The sequence below is a fragment of the Glandiceps talaboti genome, chromosome 5 (assembly GCF_964340395.1).
Source record: "Glandiceps talaboti chromosome 5, keGlaTala1.1, whole genome shotgun sequence".
Classification (NCBI taxonomy): domain Eukaryota; kingdom Metazoa; phylum Hemichordata; class Enteropneusta; family Spengelidae; genus Glandiceps; species Glandiceps talaboti.
The window spans coordinates 24,534,449-24,559,977 of NC_135553.1; the positions used below are offsets into that span (position 1 = coordinate 24,534,449).

At 35.3% G+C, this 25,529-nt stretch overlaps 3 protein-coding genes across 5 annotated transcripts in view; 2 read left to right on the plus strand and 1 right to left on the minus strand.

Moving 5' to 3' along the window:
* The window catches only part of LOC144435684 (protein C-mannosyl-transferase DPY19L3-like), a 64,359-nt gene that overhangs the window by 11,438 nt on the left and 27,392 nt on the right, over positions 1–25,529 (minus strand). The window contains 11 exon segments of the mRNA XM_078124289.1: positions 6,798–6,854; positions 8,401–8,650; positions 8,911–9,081; positions 9,943–10,016; positions 10,776–10,880; positions 11,616–11,747; positions 15,650–15,784; positions 16,153–16,276; positions 18,553–18,698; positions 19,169–19,290; positions 21,142–21,232. Coding sequence (XP_077980415.1) covers positions 6,798–6,854; positions 8,401–8,650; positions 8,911–9,081; positions 9,943–10,016; positions 10,776–10,880; positions 11,616–11,747; positions 15,650–15,784; positions 16,153–16,276; positions 18,553–18,698; positions 19,169–19,290; positions 21,142–21,232 — 1,407 coding nt within the window.
* On the plus strand, positions 110–2,752 carry LOC144435686 (uncharacterized). 3 transcript variants are annotated; one of them, XM_078124294.1, is made up of 3 exons: positions 111–351; positions 909–1,243; positions 2,732–2,752. In XM_078124294.1, the coding sequence occupies exons 1-3, from the start codon at positions 204–206 to the stop codon at positions 2,735–2,737; spliced, it is 489 nt and encodes a 162-aa protein (XP_077980420.1). In that variant the 5' UTR covers positions 111–203; the 3' UTR covers positions 2,738–2,752. The 3 variants fall into 3 exon arrangements, with proteins under 3 accessions (XP_077980418.1, XP_077980420.1, XP_077980419.1); XM_078124293.1 differs by lacking the exon at positions 2,732–2,752 and adding an exon at positions 1,453–1,476; XM_078124292.1 differs by lacking the exon at positions 2,732–2,752 and having other exon boundaries at positions 110–351; positions 909–2,111.
* On the plus strand, positions 3,061–5,071 carry LOC144435687 (uncharacterized). Its single transcript, XM_078124295.1, has 2 exons — positions 3,061–3,316; positions 3,869–5,071. The coding sequence occupies exons 1-2, from the start codon at positions 3,169–3,171 to the stop codon at positions 4,567–4,569; spliced, it is 849 nt and encodes a 282-aa protein (XP_077980421.1). The 5' UTR covers positions 3,061–3,168; the 3' UTR covers positions 4,570–5,071.

The window sequence follows — 25,529 nt, forward strand, 5'->3', positions numbered from 1 at the left end:
GCTGTACTAAGGGTTACCAAGCCACACAGACTGCTGTACTAAGGGTTACCAAGCCACATAGACTGCTGTACTATTACCAAGCCACACAGACTGCTGTACTATTACCAAGCCACACAGACTATTCTACAAGTTTACCAAGCTTGATATCTGGCAGCTGACATCTTGCATTCATCTCAAACTACTTGTACTAAATACAATCCAGAATGGATACTGTCCTTGTCAAGTTATTTCTGAAATACTGTATTATTGTTGGTGTATTCCAACTTTGTGTGACTCTAGCTCAACAACAACATGAAGACACTCAGAGTGAACGGTGTACAAATTGTTGTAATGGAATTCCAGGCATTCCAGGTAATTAGCTTATAAACATTTAATTATTTATAACTATCTAACTTTGAAACTTATCACATTTTGAGGACCCCAACCATTCCACATGTATATGTTTTAAATTCCAAAGTGACCTTCATCTCTGCAACATACATATGTACGTTCATCTCTAAAACATACATTTGTACATACATATGTACATACATACATACATACATACATACATACATACATACATACATACATATATATTACACACACACATACATGCATACATACATGCATGCATGCATGCATACATACATACATACATACATACATACATACATACATACATACATACATAGAAATGTATGCACACACATACACACACACACACACACACACACACACACACTCACACACACACACACTATATTTAACCCCAGGTAAACAAGAAAACATATACAATGATTTGATAATGTAATTATACCATAAAATTCCTGTATGTTTATTAGAAGTAGACAAACTAATCAAAAGTATAACAGCTGCTGTTGTAAGTTTTCATAATATTCATGTCTACATTTATCAATTTCTTCCAGGAATTCCTGGAACTGCTGGTTTACCAGGTTCTATAGGCCAAAAGGGTGACAATGGTTTGCAAGGATTGGATGGGTTGCCTGGTGAAAAGGGTGCCAGTGGTGAAAAGGGTGACAGTGGTGGACAAGGTCAGAAAGGAACTACAGGTAAACCAGGACCAAGGGGTGACAAGGGTGATGAAGGCCACACTGGTGTCAAAGGTCAAAAGGGCATCAAAGGTGACACTGGGTCAACAGGAGCTCAAGGGATACAGGGTCCTAAGGGAGACAAGGGAGAAACAGGTCAAGGACAACACCGGCAAAAAGTAGCATTTTCTGTTGCTAGGACAACATCCCTGGTACGTGTGTCTAGTGACACCACTATAATTTATAACAAAGTGTATTCCAACATTGGCAATGGTTATGATGTATCTACTGGTAAATTTACATGCCCTGTCAGTGGTATGTATGTTTTCATGATTTCTGCACTAAGATATCCTAATAATGATAACTTATTTGTGTGTATCATGAAGAACACTACCAAGTTACCCTGTGTTTTTGCCAACAGTTCAGGTAACAGGGAATCTGGTGCCAACAGTGTGATCATAGATGTACAACAAGGTGATGAAATCTGGGCTCGACTTGGTAGTGGTCATTCTTTGTTTAGTAATAGCAATGAATTCACAACATTTTCTGGTTACCTTTTGTTTTCAGACACAGACTAAAAATAGATTCTTTAAAACCAAAGAACGATTCAACACTTTACATGTTTACATTCTTTGTTTTAGATCAACGATGTGAAAGTGAGTCCTGATACAAAAATCAGAATACATCATATAAATTTAATGTAGGAAACTCTAGTGATAGGAAAATGATCCAAACTGTCAGAGCATGCTCAGTTGCAAAGGATTGTGGGATTATTTGTATTTAGGGAAATATCTAATCTGGTTTGAATGGAAGGATAGTTGTTCATTGTCAAGTAATTTCTATTCATTGTGTATATTTTCACATACAGAATAAGTAACTGCACTGGGAATCAAAATACAAATATTTCAGATAACTACAGATAACTCATTTTTACAGCAAATATATATTTACCTACTTTTATTAAAAGGAAATAAAACCGAGAAAATATACTTTACTAGGATTAACTCTAAATTCTAGCTAATCTGGGGTAATTATTAATTTTTAATAATGAAATAATAAAGCATTATCACTGAGGTTTTACACTAGCTGTGCAAGAGATTTTATTTTCACCCCAAAAGAATATAACAAGCATGTGACAAAAGGACACGAGAGAGCACCCTCTGTGTTCTATGACTACAACGTTTTACACTAGCTATGCAAGAGATGTTATTTTCACCCCAAGTAAGAATAACAAGCATGTGACACAAGAGAGTGCCCTCTGTGTTGAATGACTACAAACTATCTACTAGCTGTTTAAACTAGGAATTCCATGCAAAATGAACCAACAGCTGTTTCCATGGTAATTTGCACACACTATTTTGTGTGTTATAATTCTTGTTTTGGTTCAAAGTCAAAGTGATGTATCTATGTACACTTGTATTAGTACTGGAATCTTGATATATAGTAATAAATTACATAGAAATGTACATTGGATATACTTGTCAATTTCTTTCCCACGACATCAATGACCTTTAGATCACTCACTGAAAAAACATTTGCTGGGAAAATAGGAACTTGGCTGTTTTGTATTTTAATGTTAATTTGTTTTTCCTCTTGTTTTCGTCAAATGTAACTCCAAAACAACATGTTTGATTACCATATATGGTCATTATGGGGTTTCTTTGTGGGTACAAACTGATTAAAAACATGTGAGATTTCAGAACTGAGATGTATAAATAGAGGGAATGAACACAACATCTCCACAACGGACACAGAGAAGATTAGAGACTGCTGTACTAAGGGTTACCAAGCCACACAGACTGCTGTACTAAGGTTTACCAAGCCACACAGACTGCTGTACTAAGGGGTTACCAAGCCACACAGACTGCTGTACTAAGGGTTACCAAGCCACACAGACTGCTGTACTAAGGGTTACCAAGCCACACAGACTGCTGTACTAAGGGTTACCAAGCCACACAGACTGCTGTACTAAGGGTTACCAAGCCACACAGACTGCTGTACTAAGGGTTACCAAACCACACAGACTGCTGTACTATTACCAAGCCACACAGACTATTCTACAAGTTTACCAAGCTTGATATCTGGCAGCTGACATCTTGCATTCATCTCAAACTACTTGTACTAAATACAATCCAGAATGGATACTGTCCTTGTCAAGTTATTTCTGAAATACTGTATTATTGTTGGTGTATTCCAACTTTGTGTGACTCTAGCTCAACAACAACATGAAGACACTCAGAGTGAACGGTGTACAAATTGTTGTAATGGAATTCCAGGCATTCCAGGTAATTAGCTTATAAACATTTAATTATTTATAACTATCTAACTTTGAAACTTATCACATTTTGAGGACCCCAACCATTCCACATGTATATGTTTTAAATTCCAAAGTGACCTTCATCTCTGCAACATACATATGTACGTTCATCTCTAAAACATACATTTGTACATACATATGTACATACATACGTACATACATACATACATACATACATACATACATATATACACACACACATACATGCATACATACATGCATGCATGCATGCATACATACATACATACATACATACATACATACATACATACATACATACATACATACATACATAGAAATGTATGCACACACATACACACACACACACACACACACTAACACACACACACACTATATTTAACCCCAGGTAAACAAGAAAACATATACAATGATTTGATAATGTAATTATACCATAAAATTCCTGTATGTTTATTAGAAGTAGACAAACTAATCAAAAGTATAACAGCTGCTGTTGTAAGTTTTCATAATATTCATGTCTACATTTATCAATTTCTTCCAGGAATTCCTGGAACTGCTGGTTTACCAGGTTCTATAGGCCAAAAGGGTGACAATGGTTTGCAAGGATTGGATGGGTTGCCTGGTGAAAAGGGTGCCAGTGGTGAAAAGGGTGACAGTGGTGGACAAGGTCAGAAAGGAACTACAGGTAAACCAGGACCAAGGGGTGACAAGGGTGATGAAGGCCACACTGGTGTCAAAGGTCAAAAGGGCATCAAAGGTGACACTGGGTCAACAGGAGCTCAAGGGATACAGGGTCCTAAGGGAGACAAGGGAGAAACAGGTCAAGGACAACACCGGCAAAAAGTAGCATTTTCTGTTGCTAGGACAACATCCCTGGTACGTGTGTCTAGTGACACCACTATAATTTATAACAAAGTGTATTCCAACATTGGCAATGGTTATGATGTATCTACTGGTAAATTTACATGCCCTGTCAGTGGTATGTATGTTTTCATGATTTCTGCACTAAGATATCCTAATAATGATAACTTATTTGTGTGTATCATGAAGAACACTACCAAGTTACCCTGTGTTTTTGCCAACAGTTCAGGTAACAGGGAATCTGGTGCCAACAGTGTGATCATAGATGTACAACAAGGTGATGAAATCTGGGCTCGACTTGGTAGTGGTCATTCTTTGTTTAGTAATACCAATGGATTCACAACATTTTCTGGTTACCTTTTGTTTTCAGACACAGACTAAAAATAGATTCTTTAAAACCAAAGAACGATTCAACACTTTACATGTTTACATTCTTTGTTTTAGATCAACGATGTGAAAGTGAGTCCTGATACAAAAATCAGAATACATCATATAAATTTAATGTAGGAAACTCTAGTGATAGGAAAATGATCCAAACTGTCAGAGCATGCTCAGTTGCAAAGGATTGTGGGATTATTTGTATTTAGGGAAATATCTAATCTGGTTTGAATGGAAGGATAGTTGTTCATTGTCAAGTAATTTCTATTCATTGTGTATATTTTCACATACAGAATAAGTAACTGCACTGGGAATCAAAATACAAATATTTCAGATAACTACAGATAACTCATTTTTACAGCAAATATATATTTACCTACTTTTATTAAAAGGAAATAAAACCGAGAAAATATACTTTACTAGGATTAACTCTAAATTCTAGCTAATCTGGGGTAATTATTAATTTTTAATAATGAAATAATAAAGCATTATCACTGAGGTTTTACACTAGCTGTGCAAGAGATTTTATTTTCACCCCAAAAGAATATAACAAGCATGTGACAAAAGGACACGAGAGAGCGCCCTCTGTGTTCTATGACTACAACGTTTTACACTAGCTATGCAAGAGATGTTATTTTCACCCCAAGTAAGAATAACAAGCATGTGACACAAGAGAGTGCCCTCTGTGTTGAATGACTACAAACTATCTACTAGCTGTTTAAACTAGGAATTCCATGCAAAATGAACCAACAGCTGTTTCCATGGTAATTTGCACTATTTTGTGTGTTATAATTCTTGTTTTGGTTCAAAGTCAAAGTGATGTATCTATACACTTGTATTAGTACTGGAATCTTAATATATAGTAATAAATTACATAGAAATGTACATTGGATATACTTGTCAATTTCTTTCCCACGACATCAATGACCTTTAGATCACTCACTGAAAAAACATTTCCTGGGAAAATAGGAACTTGGCTGTTTCGTATTTTAATGTTAATTTGTATTGCCTCTTGTTTTTGTCAAATGGACACCAAAACAACACGTTGATAACCGTATATGGTCATTACGGGGTTTCTTTTTGGGTACAAAGACACTCAGAGTAAACATTGTACAAATTATTTTATTCATCTATCAAGCCTATGTGTGGTAACTATAGATATCTAAGCATGGATATTACCATTTTAGCATGGTTTGACAAGTAAATGATTTCTCCTTAGAACTACAAGTCCAATACAATATGGTACAATGTGTAGCACAGGTATAAAGTATTTCCACTCTTTGCCTAACATGTTTATAGCCTTAACATAACACTATAAGTTTTCATTGTTTTAATACAGTCAATTTGTGCTAGCAAACAGTTGAGTGATTACAGTGTACAACTGTGATTATATGTAGCCTTGTCAGCAAAGCGAGATGTCAACATGTTTTTGACATTGATATTAACACACTAGTCATTGACTATTGAATACTTGGCTTTGCACTGCTAACTTTACAACTTGTACTGCTAACTGTAGAACTTGCATTGCTAACATTACAACTTGCACTGCTAACATTGTTTATAACTTGCACTGCTAACATTGTTTACAACTTGCACTGCTAACATTGTTTACAATTAACTTGTACTACTAACATTGTTTACAACTTGCACTGCTAACATTACGACTTGCACTGTTTACATTGTTTATAACTTGCACTGCTTACATCGCAGCTTGTACTACTAACATTGTTTACAACTTGCACTGCTAACATTACAACTTGCACTGCTAACATTGTTGAAAATTCGGGCTTCGCGAAAATACGGAGCGTCGTAGTCACACGTCAATGAACAGATATCTCTATGTGGTCGATGAGGGTGCACAGTACAAGGTTGTTCGAGTATGATGGAGTACGTTATGTAGACGGTATCGGTACATACAAAATAATTCATTTAGCGTCAATTTTAGTAAAGCGAAGCTCCGAGGACTGTGAGAGAATCTAACATTGTTTACAACTTGCACTGCTAACATTACAACTTGTACTGCTAACATTGTTTACAACTTGCACTGCTACCTTTGCCAACAGTTTTATTGCATTTAGAGACACCACATACTGGGCTGATTTTCAAAGTAGGTGAGACAGTAACCTTTTACACATAATTTGAATGCTATAACCTCATAGTAACTACAGACATATACCTGATGAAGCATGGGCAACAAGTGTTAATGAACAATTTAAAAGTATAATACTTACTCTTATTATGAGGGCTATAAATACAACGAGAACAGCTGCATGTCGTACTATCTCAACCTGTAAGATATGAATGAAAACAAGTAACAAAACATGAGTACTGAAATTTTATCCAATACTTACAACATACTTTTGATGACAAGCTGAGAGATTTTGACAGCAAACTGTCAGTCTTGTTCACGCCATGATTGATGACACTGCTTATGACTCACACAGTGACGTTATCAAGGAGAATGCTCCCATAGATGTTAGGGAGAAAGTGCCATCCTTCATCTCTCCTCAGGTTGTTAGAAACAAAACAACTATCAATCATCAAATATGAAGGGATGAACATGTGTAATGGTTGTATGACTTCATTTATGTGAGAATATACTGGGCCAGACTTTTTATTTCGGGAGGGTCAAACAACTTGGAAATGAGTTGCAAACCTGCATATAACCAAGATATACATATATCAAAAATATAAGAGCAGCATACAGTTACATTCACAATAAGTTTATTCGGACTGTATAACTCATTCCTTATGCATTTCTTTCTACATTCACAATAAGTTCAGTACTCCATTGGGCTCTGTTATATAATTTGATAACCATGACGTCCAAAGAAGTAAGTGCGAGGTAATACAGGTGTAAGCACAGGGGGCAGCAAGCATGTAATTAATTGATCGATTGATCGATTGATTTATTGATTGATTTATTATTTGGTTGAATGATTGATCGATCGATTGAATGTTAATAATAAATCAACCGATCGATCGATCAATCATGCTCGCTGCCCCCTGTGGTGTAAGTTGGGGGAAATGCATGTTACCTTAGTCATGAATAGGACGGGGGGGGGGGGGGGGGGAGGGAGTTGACAGGGTGGGAACAGTTGAGGGGGGGAGGGAGATGGCAGGGTGGGAACAGTTGGGGGGAGGGATGGAGATGGCAGGGTGGGAACAGTTGAGGGGGGGGGGATGGCAGGGTGGGAACAGTTGGGGGGGGAGGGAGATGGCAGGGTGGGAACAGTTGGGGGGGGAGGGAGATGGCAGGGTGGGAACAGTTTCTTGATGATATATATTTTCTTGGTAATCATTTCATGGCTGTTACATGGTATCTTTCTCATACTTTACAATTAATCATTGTGTAATCAAGGTCTGTTGAAGACAGATCATCACAATTGCTCCTAATTTAACGTTCTAAATCTCAACATGTGAGTGTCATTAACTTGTTACCATAGTTACAACCAAATCCTTCAAGATCACTGTTATTTTTTAAAAAGTTTAAAAGTCTTCATGTAACTTACCAACTATATTTTTATCACTGTTTGATATAAATACTAAATTATGCAATTGCTGAAATTTATTCAGAACAGCTGTTCATATTCTTTTGACAGCAACAGTCAATAGTCAACAGTTTTGGAATAATGTTTTAAAAGAATGGATATCTGAAAATATGCCTGATATTATAATAACAGAACCCAATGACACATGAATGTCAATGTGGAGTACTCGGAATATTTATACGAGTGCTTGCAATCTTCTCTCATACTGAATTTCCATGAGTGTGATGAGCTAATGTCATTGAAACCATGAAAGCTAGTGGGCTCTGTAAAAGATGTTACTTACAGTGATTTTGTTTGTAACATTGAATCTTTCCAGTACATATTTCCAGGTACAATGATCTCCGACGGCCACAGCTGCTAACACACACACCTCTGGGGTCCAGATGTATTTAAACCTCATTGTGGTAATTGCCATGCAACCAAATAAAATAGTCTGGACACCATGGAATGCTAACTCTGGTCTCCCACTCAAGATATGGTCTGACTGAGATTCGTCTCCTATTTCGTCTCTATTCTCTTTGGTATCCACTTTACTGAGAAAGGCAAATAGGGGAATAAATCAAATCTTCAGATAATCCCGGTATATAGATCAATAGAGTGAAATGTTTACAACTGCTTAGTTTTAATCAAAGGGGAAGGATATCTTGTGAATTCACAATGTTCACTAAAAACTTGGTTGAGATAAAATGTGTTGGTTTCATTCCCTTTCATTTCTCAGTATGTAGAATCGATCCAAACTTGGGTGAAAGTGACATAAGATAGTAAGGTTAGTTGTGTTATGGCATACAATGGCCCGGTAACTTACCTCAAGATCTGCAACACAGCAATGGCTACTGTAAACAATATGGTTACTTGTGCTATGGCATACAAAGGAAACACCATAGTAGATGTTAAACGTTGGAATGTATCCATTGGTAAATAATCAAAAGCCCCAACACACAAATACAAATTGGCGTCAAAGTCCCTGAATGAGATGGAAAGACAAGCACAGATTAATTAGTCTACCTGTAGACTTGAAGGACTAATACTACTACACTATTTCAGCTATCCTAACTTTAGCCTACCTGTAGACTTAAAGGACTAACACTACTACACTATTTCAGCTATCCTAACTTTAGCCTACCTGTAGACTTGAAGGACTAATACTATTTCAGCTATCCTAACTTTAGCCTACCTATAGACTCAATACAAATGACTATCACTACTACACTATTTCAGCTATCCTAACTGTAGCCTACCTGTAGTCTTGATGGACTAACACTACTACACTATTTCAGCTCTCTTAACTGTAGCCTACCTGTGGACTTGATGGACTAACACTACTATGCTATTTCAGCTATCCTAACTGTAGTCTTGAAGGACTAATGTTACTCTGCTATTTCAGCTATTCTATCTGCCATTTTGATTTTTTGCTCATCCTCCAAGTCTTTTTAAACAAAACAGTCAAATAAAACAGTCTTTAGATATGATAGTACTTAGGCCTCTTGCTCTATGCTCTTTTAACACAAGGAATTCTTTTACACAATAATTTAGAGGCTTCACGATCAATGGCTATGACCAAATTTTAGCACTCAATTTGCCAAATCTGGGGTGTGGTGCCCCTTGTGATCCTTAATGTGCGGACTGGTTGGAAATTTAGTAATCGGAATATGGTACAAATTCATTCAATTCAGAGTACTGATGACACATCAATGTTGACAAGTGCAGGAATAAACATATTAATAAACAAATTTACCTTTGCGATAACCTCTACATTCCAAGAATATTCTACAAATCTAAGAATCAATGTATCAATATGGGATAAAAAATAACAAGTCAAACATACCTTGTATGTGATATTCCAAATTTAGCAGACAGAAATTTGAAAATGTGTTCATCAGCTTCAATATTAATGATGGTCTGTGGAATATACAGGAGATATGTCACCATAACTACACAATAGACTGTCATTTGGTTTCATCAACACCATTATCAATAATCACAAAGTGTACAAACTATTTAGTTAGTATTCAAATCAATACAGTCATGCCCACCCATCCAATGTATATGTCACATACGTGTATCTTCAAAAATAAAAACTCTCAATTCTACGACAACTTACCTTGTCACTGTAAATTTATAATGTTATATATGGATGGATGAATGGATGGATGGACGGGCGTCTGCCTGTGTACATATGTGTGGGTGCATACGTGCATGCATATTTACATGTATGCATATATATATTATGTAAGTATGTATGTATGTACGTATGTAGTACTTAATTATGTGGTTAAACATAGCATATATTAGTAGGGCTCAAAATTAACATTAGTCCCATGTCCACGGACTACCAATTCTTGTCATGGGGCTACCATAATTTGCAACTAGTAGCCAACTCAGGCTATCACTGATTATGCAATGATTTAAAGGATGGAAGATTTATAGACATGAAAGTGTTTTAATAACACCTACAATGTATTTCCAATAAAGGAACTGTTTTCAGATCAAGAATATGGGACTACTGGTCATCAGCCTTGGACTACCACTTTCTGAAATTGGTAACCCACGAGGACTACCAAAGAAACAAGTTAATTCAAGCCTTTAATGTTTAAATTCTCTATAGTGGTCTGAGCTTGAACTCAATAACTCAATGCTTGAAGATCAAATATAACCTACCTTTATTATCTTATTTATTGCCAGAGTTAGACCAAGAACAGACATTACCAGCCAAACCAGTTGAAATATCCTAACTATGATACCACATGGTGGTGGCTTAGATTCCTGTTTTGAGAAAAAGATAGGTAGACAATTAGGAGATAGCAGTTACTTCATGTAGTAAAGTGAGTAGATATATGCATTGTGAAGTATCAGGACATCAGAGTAACACTGACATAGGAATTGTGTTATGTTTTGTAGACAGTGACTGAGAAATAAGCCTGACAGTAAACCACATGGTCCAAACTCTGTCTCATAGTCCTAGGAGCAATTTACCCAAATTATAAGATATGTGTAATTATTAACGAATATTAAATACCAGTAATAAGACAAACAGACCCTTTGCATAGTATGGCAGAATCCCCATGGCATGTTAATGCTGGTACAGAGTGGCATACTTGGGGTACTTGTATTCTTGCAGTGTTTCCTGCAGTGACTGTATTTGTCACACTTATGTGAAAACAAAGTTAGTAAAAATGCAGCAGACAACACTGCAAGAATAAGTGCAAATATCCAGAGTACCTAAACTGGCACATTATGGGATTGTGTTATTACTACATTGTGTTTATCCAAAACAGCAAAATTTCACATTCACATGGTCACATGCTATGCAATGATTTTTTTCTTCAGTTTTTTTCATTTATTTGCACAATGTTCCAATATTCCACAGGTGGTTTTTATTGAAAGCGTGTATGTACTTCATTCCTTGTTAGGTGATGTTCTTTATTGAATTATAACAAACCTATTTGGATTGATAGAGGAGAAACAAAACAACTTCATTTAGAGCAATGAATTAATTACCTTGATATGAAGTGATATAAGTGCTGCTGGAATAAAGCTTAGGACTAAGGATCCTAGTATCATGGGATGGAAGAACTGCAACATACACACCAACAACAGACTGCCAACTTGAATCCCAAATAGACATTTCACCTGTAATAAGAACAGTTACTTTGTCTTGTCCTTACCTTAATAAAAGGATCAACACATTGTGAGTAATTCATGTATTTTACTTAACTGGACACAAGGTGAGTAATTCATCATGTATTTTAGTTAACTGGACACATTGTGAGTAATTCATCATGTATTTTAGTTAACTGGACACAAGGTGAGTAATTCATCATGTATTCTAGTTAACTGGACACATTGTGAGTAATTCATCATGTATTTTAGTTAACTGAACACATTGTGAGTATTTCATCATGTATTTTAGTTAGCTGGACACATTGTGAGTAATTCATCATGTATTTTAGTTAACTGGACACACTGTGAGTAATTCATCATGTATTTTAGTTAACTGGACACACTGTGAGTAATTCATCATGTATTCTAGTTAACTGGACACACTGTAAGTAATTCATCATGTATTTTAGTTAACTGGACACATTGTGAGTAATTCATCATGTATTCTAGTTAACTGGACACACTGTAAGTAATTCATCATGTATTTTAGTTAACTGGACACATTGTGAGTAATTCATCATGTATTTTAGTTAACTGGACACACGGTGAGTAATTCATCATGTATTTTAGTTAACTGGACACATTGTGAGTAATTCATCATGTATTCTAGTTAACTGGACACATTGTGAGTAATTCATCATGTATTCTAGTTAACTGGACACATTGTGAGTAATTCATCATGTATTCTAGTTAACTGGACACACTGTAAGTAATTCATCATGTATTCTAGTTAACTGGACACACTGTGAGTAATTCATCATGTATTCTAGTTAACTGGACACATTGTGAGTAATTCATCATGTATTTTAGTTAACTGGACACACTGTGAGTAATTCATCATGTATTCTAGTTAACTGGATACACTGTGAGTAATTCATCATGTATTTTAGTTAACTGGACACATTGTGAGTAATTCATCATGTATTCTAGTTAACTGCACACACGGTGAGTAATTCATCATGTATTCTAGTTAACTGCACACATTGTGAGTAATTCATCATGTATTTTAGTTAACTGGACACACTGTGAGTAATTCATCATGTATTTTAGTTAACTGGACACACTGTAAGTAATTCATCATGTATTTTAGTTAACTGGACACACTGTGAGTAATTCATCATGTATTCTAGTTAACTGGACACATTGTGAGTAATTCATCATGTATTTTAGTTAACTGGACACACTGTGAGTAATTCATCCTGTATTCTAGTTAACTGGACACATTGTGAGTAATTCATCATGTATTTTAGTTAACTGGACACACTGTAAGTAATTCATCATGTATTTTAGTTAACTGGACACATTGTGAGTAATTCATCATGTATTTTAGTTAACTGGACACACTGTGAGTAATTCATCCTGTATTCTAGTTAACTGGACACATTGTGAGTAATTCATCATGTATTCTAGTTAACTGGACACACTGTAAGTAATTCATCATGTATTTTAGTTAACTGGACACATTGTGAGTAATTCATCATGTATTTTAGTTAACTGGACACACGGTGAGTAATTCATCATGTATTCTAGTTAACTGGACACATTGTGAGTAATTCATCATGTATTCTAGTTAACTGGATACACTGTGAGTAATTCATCATGTATTTTAGTTAACTGGATACATTGTGAGTAATTCATCATGTATTTTAGTTAACTGGACACATTGTGAGTAATTCATCATGTATTCTAGTTAACTGGACACATTGTGAGTAATTCATCATGTATTCTAGTTAACTGGACACATTGTGAGTAATTCATCATGTATTCTAGTTAACTGGATACATTGTGAGTAATTCATCATGTATTTTAGTTAACTGGACACATTGAGAGTAATTCATCATGTATTCTAGTTAACGGGACACATTGTGAGTAATTCATCATGTATTTTAGTTAACTGGACACATTGTGAGTAATTCATCATGTATTCTAGTTAACTGGACACACTGTAAGTAATTCATCATGTATTTTAGTTAACTGGACACATTGTGAGTAATTCATCATGTATTTTAGTTAACTGGACACATTGTGAGTAATTCATCATGTATTCTAGTTAACTGGACACATTGAGAGTAATTCATCATGTATTCTAGTTAACTGGACACATTGTGAGTAATTCATCATGTATTCTAGTTAACTGGACACATTGTGAGTAATTCATCATGTATTCTAGTTAACTGGACACACTGTAAGTAATTCATCATGTATTTTAGTTAACTGGACACATTGTGAGTAATTCATCATGTATTTTAGTTAACTGGACACACTGTGAGTAATTCATCATGTATTCTAGTTAACTGGACACATTGTGAGTAATTCATCATGTATTTTAGTTAACTGGACATTGTGAGTAATTCATCATGTATTCTAGTTAACTGGACACATTGTGAGTAATTCATCATGTATTCTAGTTAACTGGACACACTGTAAGTAATTCATCATGTATTTTAGTTAACTGGACACACTGTGAGTAATTCATCATGTATTCTAGTTAACTGGACACATTGTGAGTAATTCATCATGTATTCTAGTTAACTGGATACACTGTGAGTAATTCATCATGTATTCTAGTTAACTGGACACATTGTGAGTAATTCATCATGTATTCTAGTTAACTGGATACACTGTGAGTAATTCATCATGTATTCTAGTTAACTGGACACATTGTGAGTAATTCATCATGTATTTTAGTTAACTGCACACATTGTGAGTAATTCATCATGTATTCTAGTTAACTGGACACACTGTGAGTAATTCATCATGTATTCTAGTTAACTGGATACATTGTGAGTAATTCATCATGTATTCTAGTTAACTGGATACATTGTGAGTAATTCATCATGTATTCTAGTTAACTGGATACATTGTGAGTAATTCATCATGTATTCTAGTTAACTGGATACATTGTGAGTAATTCATCATGTATTTTAGTTAACTGGATACATTGTGAGTAATTCATCATGTATTCTAGTTAACTGGATACATTGTGAGTAATTCATCATGTATTCTAGTTAACTGGATACATTGTGAGTAATTCATCATGTATTCTAGTTAACTGGACACATTGTGAGTAATTCATCATGTATTCTAGTTAACTGGACACATTGTGAGTAATTCATCATGTATTCTAGTTAACTGGATACATTGTGAGTAATTCATCATGTATTTTAGTTAACTGGACACACGGTGAGTAATTCATCATGTATTTTAGTTAACTGGATACATTGTGAGTAATTCATCATGTATTCTAGTTAACTGAGACCAATTCTACACAACTAGCATGTCCTCAAACACATCAACTTTCAATGTATGGTCAGTGTTTTGAATTGCATGTAAACTAATACCACTTCACCATGAACCCCAAAATATATGATATCCTGTTATAAATCCAATTAACCAGCAAGATGCTGTTGATTGCTATAACCATCTCTAATATTGTAAGAAAATGTTGTGGCCCTCTAACTATGGACACATTTTATCAGGGTCTATTAATTAAATTCTTGGTACCTGAAATAGAATATTACTGCCTAGGAGCATCATAAAAATGAACATTTGATTTCTTGGTCAACACCATAACTTCTGCTCCATGTGCACTTCACATACATTACTATAGGCATTTATGAAAATAAGTCAACCTTCTTGCTCTAATTTGACCCTCTATCAGGAGGTGAAATGCTATTGCAGATACCGAGAATGAGTTGCTCTCCTTTTTTTTTTTTTTTTTTTGACCCTTTAGCATGAGATAATATTAACTGTGGACTCATTACTCCAAAAAGTAAGAAGGGTCATCCCCCCCCCCCCCCACCACACACACACCCCCTCTATGTGTGAACACAATACATCTCGATATGACCAAATAAAAAATGACAACTTACCTTTTGGTAAGGAATGATATCAACTAATGCTAATGCAAACAGTGCCATGGCTTGGAGTAGGAGCAAGAACTGTGCAAACTGCCATGTCAGTACAAACAGGAATGTACACGCACCAATACAATAATGGCTAACTTTCTGTGAAAAATAGAATCAAAATAAATAATATATGAAAAGTTATACAATAACAGTGTACTAGAAACTGTGTTTCTAAAAATAAAAACACATCATGCAGCATGGGAGTCATCAGAAATAATGTATTTAAGTTGAACACTGAATATTCATGAGAGCTGTTTTACACTTAGGGTATAGGCACTCAAGACTCATGAATATTCAGTGTCCGACTTGAATACATTATTCCTACTGAGTCCCATGATGCAATATCCCATAACAAAGATACCCTGTAAAGGCATAAGATCAACTTGATGCTTCTCGCAAGTAATTGTAGATTATGTAACATCATAAGATATATGAAAATGTTTATATTTCCTGGAGTGAAATCTTACCTGTCTTGAGGTTGATATGTGTGGGCGTAAGTAATATGAAACAAATGCAATTTGTGTAAACAGAAAAGGTATAGCAAAGCTCTCTCTGAGTGGGATAGTGAATTCTACCCTGGTGGTGTCAGCCCTGAAAGAAAAATGCAGAATACATCAAACATTTTCGTAAATTGTCTTTTATCAAATGCATATCACAGGGGCATAAGTTGAATTTAAATGTGTGTGTGTGTGTGTGTGTGTGTGTGTGTGTGGTGGATGCATGCTTGTGCATATATGTGTGTGTGAGAGAGAGAGAGAGAGAGAGAGAGAGAGAGAGAGAGAGAGAGAGAGAGAGAGAGAGAGAGAGAGAGAGAGAGAGAGAGAGAGAGAGAGAGAGAGAGAGAGAGAGAGAGAGAGAGAGAGAGAGAGAGAGAGAGAGAGAGAGAGAGAGAGCTGCATTGAATTGTCAGAACTCAAAACTGGCAATCATTCACATACATATGAATGCATATACAAATATTGTATATACATCTACTAAAATGTTGAGGAAATAAGCCCTATCACGAAATCAACTACACTTCTAACAATGCCAGAAAGCATTTTTTATGTCATCAAAGGCATGAATCAAAATAGATTAAAATCAATATTATGAAAATATTGGCAACTGAGTGAAAATGCTTATTAAGCTCAGCTTACGCCACTTCAAATATACATTGGCCTGTTTTGTGAACTCAAAACATAAAAACAGATGTTTTTAATTGACATGCATGAACCAACACACATTCACAGACAGATTCAAAATATTAGCATTGTGATATGATACAATGTATTTTGATCAATCTGGTATGGATTAGTGAATTTAGAACAGCATTATGTACCCTGTCTATGGTGCTGGTCTGTGACTCTGATAGCTCTAGTAACATTCACCTTCTGATAGTACTAGTATTCAATTCAAATTGATTATTAAAGTTTAGCCACATCCCCCGGCCAAAAACCATACCATCAGAATACTCATACATCCTTAAATACATTCATCACATCAGTAAAACATAGTAATAATTAGTTCTGTTATTACAACCAAGGATTCTAATGACTTGCAAGTAAAGGTTTCACCTGTTCAGGTCCACAGGCTGGTGATCTGTAGCAAAACATTACCTGCAAGTAACTATAAACCTTGGTTGTGATAACAGATATAATTATTAAAAGAATACTTGTATGTTTAAAAGTACATGTAAATTATCAAACTTCATGCATTATCGTGTTCATCCCAGTAATGTGTGTTCATTTACATAATGACTGTGTTCATCCCAGTAATGTGTATTCATTTACATAATGACTGTGTTCATCCCAGTAATGTGTATTCATTTACATAATGACTGTGTTCATCCCAGTAATGTGTGTTCATTTACATAATGACTGTGTTCATCCCAGTAATGTGTATTCATTTACATAATGACTGTGTTCATCCCAGTAATGTGTGTTCATTTACATAATGACTGTGTTCATCCCAGTAATGTGTGTTCATTTACATAATGACTGTGTTCATCCCAGTAATGTGTGTTCATTTACATAATGACTGTGTTCATCCCAGTAATGTGTGTTCATTTACATAATGATTGTGTTCATCCCAGTAATGTGTGTTCATTTACATAATGACTGTTTTCATCCCAGTAATGTGTGTTCATTTACATAATGACTGTGTTCATCCCAGTAATGTGTGTTCATTTACATAATGACTGTGTTCATCCCAGTAATGTATGTTCATTTACATAATGACTGTGTTCATCCCAGTAATGTGTGTTCATTTACATAATGACTGTGTTCATCCCAGTAATGTGTGTTCATTTACATAATGACTGTGTTCATCCCAGTAATGTGTGTTCATTTACATAATGACTGTGTTCATCCCAGTAATGTGTTCATTTACATAATGACTGTGTTCATCCCATTAATGTGTTCATTTACATAATGACTGTGTTCATCCCAGTAATGTGTGTTCATTTACATAATGACTGTGTTCATCCCAGTAATGTGTGTTCATTTATATAATGACTGTGTTCATCCCAGTAATGTGTGTTCATTTACATAATGATCATGTTCATCCTATTAATGTGTTCATTTACATAATGACTGTGTTCATCCCAGTAATGTGTGTTCATTTACATTCATTTACGTCCGCGGGGACTAATAAACACTTTGAACAGTTTGGGCTATTTGACCTTGAACAAAGAGGCCAAGGTCAAATATCATGGTCTCTTTAGAAAGCTCAACATGGATAACATGATTATAGACACTCAATTAAGGTCTCTATCTGTTGCAGTTTAAGAGTTAGACATCAGTGGGCAAAATATGTCATGATGCTTTCTTTCCAAGACCATTAGAAGTAATCCATGTGAATCATATTGATATTAACTAATAGGTACTTACTTGTTGAAAATAAAGAAAGCTGCAGCTAGGACACCAGTCACCCAGGATCCACTAAGCACCCATGCTGTACAGTATAATGCCACTATGTACACACCATGTAGTGCAAAGACAGAGTCAATGTAGAAATAGATTGGTTCTATCCAGGTCTATAAAGTCATGCAAACAAATTTAAAACCATGAAATAACCATGATTTGCTTTTAATTCAACATTATGCTTTTTACGGAACAGAATGATTTGTACCATGTGGGCCATTCTTATAACTTCTAACAAAAATTTTAATTGTTATCATGTAATGCATGATTCAAAGTGAGTTAACGTGGAATACACCTTGGTACCTTTTCTCTTGAAATTAAAATTCCCAAACTTTCTCAAGTAAAAGCTAGTCTAGTTCCAATACGATCCATGTTATGATTTACACTACCTTTTAACTTCACACATCACAGCGTAGTGTGAATCCTAACATGGATCATATTGGAAATAGACTAAAGTAAAATCTTGCTCATACTCCTTTTGAAATAATACTAAAAAAGAAAGTTGGTTTTCGATGAAACTGACAATCTTTTATTCCCCATAGCTAACATATTGGTATATTTGGTAGCCATATTAGATTCTTACCTTTGCATTTAATGTTCTATAGACAATACTCAAAATCACTTCTTGGTAAATATTCATTCTTTCTAGTACATTGATGGTTCTCCAGTTTTCAGTAATATTGTCATGAGTTAGTTCATATAAACCTACAGGAAAATGACAAGACACATGTTTAATGTTCAGTTTATCAGGGGTCAAAGGTAGCAGTAGTCCAGGCCACATACACAACTAAACATAGACTCTCTCACAGTCCTCGGAACTTCGCTTTACTAAAATCGACGCTAAATGAATTATTTTGTATGTACCGATACGATCTACATAACATACTCCATCGTACTCGAACAACCTTGTACTGTGCGCCCTCATCGACCACATAGAGATATATGTTCGTTGACGTGTGACTGCGACGCTCCGTGTTATCGCGAAGTCCGAGGCTTCGCGATAACACGGAGCGTCGCAGTCACACGTCAACGAATGGTTATCTCTATCATGGTCGATGAGGGCGCACAGTACAAGGATATTCGAGTACGGTTAATTAGCTGGCATCGGTACATACAAAATAATTCGTTTAGCTTTAATTTTAGTAAAGCGAAGCTCCGAGGGCTGTAAGAGAGTCTAAACTAAACATTGTATTCAGACTACCACATTAGCAGTAGTCCAGACCACATACACAACTAAACATTGTATCCAGACTACCACATTAGCAATAGTCCAGAGCACAGACAACTAATCATATGGTCAGATGGTAGCACGTAGACCTGTTGAACCAATATTGAAATACTTACATACAGTGACTCTAAATTTAAATATTTCAGAAATGTAACAGTATGTATATAATAGGGTTGTTATAACAATATGGTATATGCACATTATAATGTATATAGCAATTTGCATTGCAGGATTACTTTACTAAACGCATTGAATTAATGTAAATTACCTCTAACTTCATATAGATTTAAATATAGCTAGTAATGTATATATGCCATGTGGTACAAAGTTTACCATTGTGTTTCTTACATGACAAGGAAATTATACCAAAATGTGCAATTTTTTACCACATATAAATTATTTTCTTTTAACATCATATATATTTAAATATGTATTATTTGCCAAATACCGTTCCATATCTTGCTGCGAGAGGTAATTTTTACGGTAATAACGAAGAGCCATTACCAGAAAATTTACCTCGAGCAGCAAGATGTGAAACAGTATTTGGCAAATAACATACTTATATGTGATCTGCGACTATGAATTCATTTTTGAATGTCTAAAAATGCTGTTTCATTTAAAAATAAACATCACTTCCCCATTATACTGTTGAGCATAGTGTCACACACCTCTCCGATAACTGCAATGCGGTTGTTTATTTTAGCATTTATACACACAGACACTGACAATTAGTGAGAAAGTGTAAAGTGTAAATATCGGTAAATGTTGGTTAATAAGACATGTAGACTGTAGTTTTTGTTTACTGATGTCTATTACAACCACCAGCAATGTATTTTTTCACAATGCTGTTGAGTTTTATTCACCTACCAGGGTAGTGACTACGCTCGTCATCGTCTTAGTGCTAATTCCATACTCCTTATGATGTCATAAAATCTCATGGTCTAGATGGGACCGGAAATACCCGAAAACTCTCAAAGTAATTCCGAAGGGAAGTGACTGAAAAAAGGTCATTTTAAGGTGTTTGCAGACGCTTTTTAAAAGTTTTAAAACCAGAATGCGTTTCACAAACATGTCGTCTAGCAAATTAGCGATAGTGAATGTGAGCATTTTGAATCACCTTTAAGCAATGTGGTGGTAATTTTGATATCCTTCATAAATTTAGGAATTCAGGTTTACGATCATGTGACGACCGTGTGTTCACCTTCACTGGACTTTCACTGTTCTGTGTGGAATTTTTGTACTTTTGATTAATTCTTTTTTAATTTCTTGGCATTCAAGTGACGTTATATAAAATGTGCAATTTGATTCATAATATATATATTACTGACCTTGATATACTGATGAGGCTTGCACCATTTGTTTATAATAGGAGTAATAGAGACCAGACTCAGTACGAAATGATATCTCACGTTCCACTTCCTGTAAATTACAAAACACAGGTTGATTACTTTTCAAATATTACAATCAGATTATTTACATCTAGCAAACATTATCTCAACAATCTGTAAAGTTTAATTCTTATAAGGACAACCTCTTTTTATGTTTCTCATGCTTAGAAATGATAGGTCAGTCAATCAGTCAGTTAGTTAGTCAGTCAGTCAGTCAGTCAGTCAGTTAGTTAGTCAACCAGTCAATTAGTCAGACAGACAGTCAGTCAGTCAGTCAGTCAGTCAGTTAGTTAGTCAACCAGTCAGTTAGTCAGACAGACAGACAGTCAGTCAGTCAGTTAGTTAGTCAATCAGTCAGTCAGACAGACAGACAGACAGTCAGTCAGTCAGTCAGTCAGTCATCAGTTAGTTAGTCAACCAGTCAGTTAGTCAGTTAGTCAGACAGATAGTCAGTCAGTCAGTCAGTTAGTTAGTTAGTCAATCAGTCAGTCAGTCAGACAGTCAGTCAGTTAGTTAATCAGTCAGTCAGTCAGTCAGTCAGTCAGTCAATCAGTCAATCAGTCAGTCAGTCAGACAGACAGTCAGTCAGTTAGTTAGTTAGTCAATCAGTCAGACACAGTCAGTCAGTCAGTCGGTCAGTGAGTCAGTCGGTCGGTCGGTCAGTCAGTCAGTCAGTCAGACAGTCAGTTAGTCAGTCAGTCAGTTAGTTAGTCAGTCAGTCAGTGAGTCAGTTAGTTAGTTTATAGTTAAAAAAAGTAAAAAGAAACATATACAGAAACATTTTGTGATCCCTGTAGGCCTACTGAACTAATTCAGAGTTCAGTTGTGCTAAAAAAAAAGTAGACATGTGTGTGTGCATCTGCATATGTGTTTGTGTGTGCTTATATGTGAGTGTGTGTGTGTGTGTGTGTGTGTGTGTGTGTGTGTGTGTGTGCACATACATGTGTGCGTGTACGTGTTCATGATACTATCATTTCGTAATCATACTTTTAACAGTGGATGCCTTAGAAATAACAATAAAATTAAAGATAATGAAACTATGAGACATTTGTTTTATTAAGATCCCAAATTTCGGCAACAAATGATATTTTTCACCTAGATATGAACTTGCAGTCTCACCATCTTACCACCACCAGTGACATTGACCATTTTTTGGTCTGGCCACCAGGCCATTGGTGGGGTTAAGCTGAATCTGAGAAATACAGGGTTGGTTAGGTATGGCAAGAAAAACAAAACTACGTTTCCGATAACATGGTCTCAGAAAACAGGGGTGGTAGGTTTTATTTTATTTTATCTTTACCCCTTTTTTTAACATTGCTTGGACCCCAAAACAAACAAGATGTCAGTCAGAATACCCCTTCTGTGAAAGTTTGATGAAATATGTACTGACATCGCTGGGGAAAGAAAACAGATGTGTATGAAGGTCAAGAAGACAAAGAATTTCTTAACTTTTTATTTTAAATATTTAAAAAATGTTTCGGAGCTGCGGCTCAAACTAGGGTCAGTTTGGTTATTGGAAACACAATTTTTTTTAATTTTGACTAATGAGAAACATAAATTTTCAGAAGGACCATCGTTATAAAAGTTTAGTGTAATGCACACAGGTACTCAAATCAATGTGTATGATTTAAAAAAAAAATATGTATGTAAATAAGACTTCTTAATATACATTTTTTTTCTACACATTGATTCGAGTACCTGTGGTAATGCACATATCATTGGTCTGTCAATTGGTTGCAAAACTAAACCATAGATTACTTCTACAATTGACAAACACAATGTGCTGTTGTTGTCATCACTTTGTAAGTTTTACCCATATGCTGTAGCATATCTGTATTGGTTTATTTGCTTGCCACCCTGAGTTCACTTCGTGACATTTTCTTGTATATTTCTGCTAGAAACACAGCATATCTAATTACTGGCAAGGTTAAAGTAGCATAGGACCCTGGTGATGCATACCGTTGCCTCAGTGCAGTATTAGGGTCATATCTGCTATGCAACCGTATAGACAGATACGACCTTACTGCACTGACGTGAAGATATGTGGATGTAAATCAGATCAAAACTATATTTAAAGGTATATGTGTTGTTGTTTTTTAAACCAAAAAGTTGGGGCAATCTGAAATGTCATTACGAGTGTACCAGTGATTACTTGCATGGGTGCAAACATCAGTATATGCACTGAAATAGAACACTGAAAACATACCTGTGTGTAAATTTTAGCAAAAGATCGGTCCATGTCATTGAAATCATCTGAATACCTAAATCTTAACTGTAATTCAAACTGGGCGTTTAAAACAATGACAAAATTAGATTAGATGTGCATATCATGTGGCATATGATAATAGATGATGTGATAAATGTATTACTAGGGATCTCAAAGCATGACAAAATAACCATATACAATCATACTCCAACAAGTCTTCTACACTTGAAGCATTTGACAACCACGCATAACAGGATAACAGTTCATACATGAAAGTTTATACCAACGGAATAGATCTATTGATACCTTGATATTTGAAATCCATAGTCTGAGAGTTTCTACCAATATCAGAAATAACATGTAACAGGTAAGACTCATAGATACCTTGATATTTGAAAACCATAGTCTATTTTCATGAAGTCTGTCCATGTACTCAGCATGTTTATGTCCCATATATATGCACACCAACAATCCTATTAGAAATGATACCATCCATAAAACACTTGCTGGTCTGACACAACTTGTAGTCTCCTGGGGATCACCCTGTTCCAACCTTCTCAAATTTATCCCCTTCTCATCCCTGTGTCTTCGAATTTTTCTCTGACGAAGGTCAGGCATTTTGTAGTCAACTTTTCAACAACAGTAAAAAGTCTGTGTCTAATGCAATGTGTTGTGACCATTAAAGAGAACACTGGCACATTACAACCTAGTGTGCACTTTGGTTATTAACACATTAAACAGTACATAATAAAAACAGGCAGGGAGCAAATTTAGAAAGGAAAATAACCGAGTTGTTGAAATTGCAGTAACAGCTGTTCTGTAGCCAGAGGGGTACATGGTGGAAATAGGAAACTTACACATTGATATTGACGAATACCATTATTATGCAAATCAGCTGATCAATAGTGTCTCACAATATCTCTATACCTAGGTTTGGCTAACCCCAAATAAACCTCAATGACTTTTACACCAATTATAATTCAATTAATTGACATTTTTACAATGTCCACACAGCACAAGTTTTATTTATAAATCATGAACAACTTTACAATTGTACTTGTCAGAAACAAATACAACAGATTTTGAAATAGTTTTAGTAACGCTAATACTATCACTAAACGATAAGAACGGAGAACGGCACTATGTCTTGTAGTTTTTGTACCGGGCTAATGTAAACTTTCAATCTTCCGTTTGCTCTCAGCTCAGGTGACTGGAATTTGATGCTTTGATAAATAAATACAGTGTATAAGTTATATACTGAACATGGTTTCCTACACATCAATTATTCTATCACACTCATGTAATTGTATGTTTGAATTTTATTAAAAGGAAACACTTTTAAACAGTGATATCAGAAAACTCAATATTTATCAGCATGCAGAGGATTGCGACTACTCATAAAGTCACACCTCTCCACTATTGATGAATTGAACCAAGTACAAAGCTAATTCACTACCTGAAGATGTTAAGTCTTGGGAAGAAATCGCAGTATTCATATTTTCTTTGTTTAGTGAAGGAAACATGAGTGACATAAGGGGCATTACCACTGCAACAAGTCAAAGACGAGTTGTCACAGAACCCTTGTCGGTGAGGGAAACATGAGTGACATAAGGGGCCTTACCACTGCAACAAGTCTGAGTTGTCACAGAACCCTTGTCAAAACATTTTCTGGCTGAATTAAGAAAAATGTTGGTGAAGAATGACAATATACCTGGGCAAGCTTACATTTTAACTCATATTTCAATCACCATGGAACCAATGATACAGACTTCTGTTGTTGTGACGTAGAATGACCAGGGTTGTAAAGCCTGTATTTTCTGTACTTCTATACTCAAACACATCAAACTTGGCTTACACATGGTATAAATTTCTACATATTTTCCAGCGAAAAAAATTCGTACAAATTCGTCCACTTTCCCTCAAAACTAATTTTAACCATTGAAGTTGAGTAATTTTACTGCACTTCTCATCAAAATACAGTGTACACAATTCTGGCACTTTTCCAACACAATAAATTCAACAAATTATTACATTTTCCTACCAAAAGAAGTTGAACAAAATTATTTTTTTTACTATTTATTGTACTTTTGAGGCATATTTTTAGTATATTTTATACTAGCAA

Bases quoted from the DNA above. Each gene is read 5' to 3' on its own strand.
- LOC144435686 (XM_078124292.1), top strand. From the start codon at position 204: ATGGATACTGTCCTTGTCAAGTTATTTCTGAAATACTGTATTATTGTT. The intron at 352-908 runs GTAATTAGCTTA...AATTTCTTCCAG, and splicing joins TGGAATTCCAGGCATTCCAG to GAATTCCTGGAACTGCTGGT.
- LOC144435687 (XM_078124295.1), top strand. From the start codon at position 3,169: ATGGATACTGTCCTTGTCAAGTTATTTCTGAAATACTGTATTATTGTT. The intron at 3,317-3,868 runs GTAATTAGCTTA...AATTTCTTCCAG, and splicing joins TGGAATTCCAGGCATTCCAG to GAATTCCTGGAACTGCTGGT.